At 40.8% G+C, this 3,110-nt stretch overlaps 1 protein-coding gene across 1 annotated transcript in view; it reads right to left on the reverse strand.

Annotated features, from left to right (window-relative positions):
* The window catches only part of LOC107102699, a 16,904-nt gene that overhangs the window by 6,374 nt on the left and 7,420 nt on the right, over nucleotides 1-3,110 (reverse strand). Inside the window, exon 4 of the mRNA XM_015402102.1 lies at nucleotides 1,082-2,625. Within this exon, the coding sequence (XP_015257588.1) occupies nucleotides 1,082-2,625 (1,544 nt within the window). The remainder of the gene's footprint in view (nucleotides 1-1,081; nucleotides 2,626-3,110) is intronic.

The following is a 3,110-nucleotide window of genomic DNA, read 5'->3' on the forward strand; positions in this document are numbered from 1 at the left end:
GGATGGATGACACCAGTGGGTTGTTCTGCAGTGGAACAGGTTTTCAGTTCTTAAGCTGTAGAATAAAGGCAAGTTTCTAAGAAATCACCTCAGCAACAGAGAGAAACGGGTTAAAATTAGAAGGCAGAAAGGCGCGTTTAAACTTTACACTACACATACTTACACTGTACTATATTTTACACTATATATAAGTAATAATAATTAATTTCAATGGTGAATGGTAAAAGAAACAAAACTTTAAACTCTTACAGGAAATCAATAACTCATAGGTAAAAACTATTAAACTATAAAAGAAAGAAAGTAAGTAGGGCATAAATAAGGTGAAACTAATTACAACTTGTAATTCCACCTTATTTTATGCCCTACTTACTTTCTTTCTTTCTTTAAAAACTGGGGTGAGCCTTAATATTTCTATGGCAGTGGTTCTCCATCTTGGTCCTAAAGTAGCGCTGCGCGGCGAGGGCTAAATTTCTCCTCCCTTCCTTAGCTGCCTTCTAGTGCTGCAAAGCCTGTTAGTAGTGATGGTTAATGAGGCGCCTTGAAGCCAAAATGAATTGATGCTGCATTGATTCTGTCTCATAGAATACTGACATCTGCTGGACATTTAAAGACACTACAGGCAGCCTATTGGACAGACTGAATAGATTTGATGACCTAGAACAATGATAGCACTGAAATTATTGGAGGTTATATTGTATTATTTCCTATCTATGTTTAAATTGAAAATATCTTTGATATGCAGCCAATAAATAATGTGAACATATATCATAACATGAAAATTAAGGGAAAATCTGAATGAGGATGCTTGTGGACTAGGATTTTAAATTATATTTTAAAACAATGATAACAGTAAAAAACAGCAAATAAACAAAATTCTGATAAGTTGAGTGATAACTGAGAGGAAAAGTATGAGACTCACTGAGTCAGATTAATTCTCAACTAACGCAGTCTGTGGTCTGGTGGTTTGTCTAAATTTGGGGAACATCAACATTTTTAAACTCAGTTGGTGAAAATGCAAGAAACAGGTTTGTTAAAAAAATACCAACAACATGAAGTCACAACTTTAAGACTTCAAACTGACCTTAAGAGATGGTCTAGGTGGCCTAACTGGTCTTCTCGGTTGTACCAGATCCGGTGCGGATCTTTGGGGGGGCGTTTGTTGACACCTGTTCAGAGGCTCCAGGTCATCGGCTACATCCGGACATGCTACGTATCCTCCAGCTTCAAACACGGCTCCAAGATCAGCTCCAAAGAGCATCTGAGTGTTTGGGGATTCTGATGGCCTGGAGTCCTGCGTGGTGGACCTGCTGCTGATGGCCTGCTGAAGCGCATACGTTGAAGCAGCGATTATACTGTTGACAGAACTCACATTTGTGCTGCAGGGTTCCGGCCTTTGTACATTGTTGGATGCTAGCTCGCTGTCTGAGCTGTTACTGGACAAACTGCGATTTAGGTCTGTTTCAACAATGCCTTGATATCTTTTCACTCCGGCTGCACTTTCATGACTAAACAGGTCTAGTGTCTCTTGGTTGTCATGGCTACATAGATTTTCAAATTTCTGATTTTCAGTGACGCCAAGATCCTGTGGTTCGTCAAGATGGACATCTGAGATGAGCGTTGTTTTGTTTTCCGTTTCATGAAATCCCAGAAGCTCTTGATTTCCATAATTATCTAAATCCAAAACTTCCTGGTTTTCAGGATATGAAAATTCTTGCAGTTCGTTACTGCCAGAGTTATTTGGTTCCACCCACTCTTGGTTGTTATAGCTCAGAGGTTCTGGTAGCACCTCCTTGTTGATAATGGGACAGGTCTCCACCACCTCTTGGTTTTCATAAGAACTGTAATCTGTGAGTTCCTTTTGTTCAGAGGTGAGCAGCTCATTGTTCAAAGATGGCTCCAACACCTCTTGGTTTCCAAAACTTTCATAATTAGGGACTTCTTTGAGGGTGTAGTCATACTCTTCAAGAACTTCTTGGTTTTCATATGTCTGAGGTTTCAGTACTTCCTGGTTTGCATAGTTAAAGTTTTCCAACTCTTCGTCGTTTTCATGGGTAGTGAGAACCATTTCCTCCAGGTTATGATCATCACAAAGGTCTAAATCCACCTGGTTCTCCTCATCGGGGCTGAGTTTAAAGCCATAAGGGTCTGAGTCACGTACAATTTGACAGGCGGTGATGTCAAACCCATAGGGATCAAAAGTTAGCTCATATGGCGGAGGAGATGTGGGTTCATCATCGAAGATGGTAGCATTTTCTGCCTGTTCTGGGCTCAGCTCAGCTTCATCAGGGTCTACCAGGGTATGGCTGGAGTTCTCTGGGCTGAGTTTAAACCCATAAGGATCAAAGGACGCAGGACAGGCTGAGCTGTAGCTCAAATCTAAATCATTCTGCTCAGAATCAGATTGAAGTATAACTTGCTTTAAAGGGTCCAGTGTACTGAGGGGCGACTCTGCATTTCTGGCTTCCTCTGCATCGATTTTAATCTCTTCTGTTACCAACATGGAAGTCAGATCATGAGGAACAGGTTGCTTTTTGTCACTTATCCATTCTGGTTCTGGCATCGTGCGGTCACTGTGATGATGATGATGATGATGATGACGATGATGAGCTGAAACACAGCTTGAACCTAGCAGAAAAGGAACAAAATTATTATGGAATGTTTATTAAACGTTTATGAATCTAATCAAGATTTTTATGCAACCTTGAAAGTAGGAGAGATAAGAATGAATGTTCAGATTAAATATTAAGTGTAGTCTGGTCTCTATAGAAACTGAGCGAAAAAAGCAATAAGGCCTTCTTTATTTTGAGGCATAGCAGTCTTAATACCAATGACTGCATGATGGAACACTCATAGTTTTGCTAACAGCTCTGCTAACCGTGTCCGCAAACAGAACTGCTACCAGGTCAGGGAATAGGTCTGCTAACGGCTCCGCTAACTTCTCTGCTAACAGGTCAGAGGTTCTGAGTTCAAGTCCCACTCCCACAGACTGCCACTGTGGCTCTCTGAGCAAGACAAAGCAGAGAGTTCATATCGTTGCTCTGTACTTGTGACAGTGGAATGACAATAAAAGCTGGAAAAAAACATATGTTAAACAGCCCAGCTAACAGCTA

Source organism: Cyprinodon variegatus, unplaced genomic scaffold (genome assembly GCF_000732505.1).
Source record: "Cyprinodon variegatus isolate N-32 unplaced genomic scaffold, C_variegatus-1.0 Scaffold1300, whole genome shotgun sequence".
Classification (NCBI taxonomy): domain Eukaryota; kingdom Metazoa; phylum Chordata; class Actinopteri; order Cyprinodontiformes; family Cyprinodontidae; genus Cyprinodon; species Cyprinodon variegatus.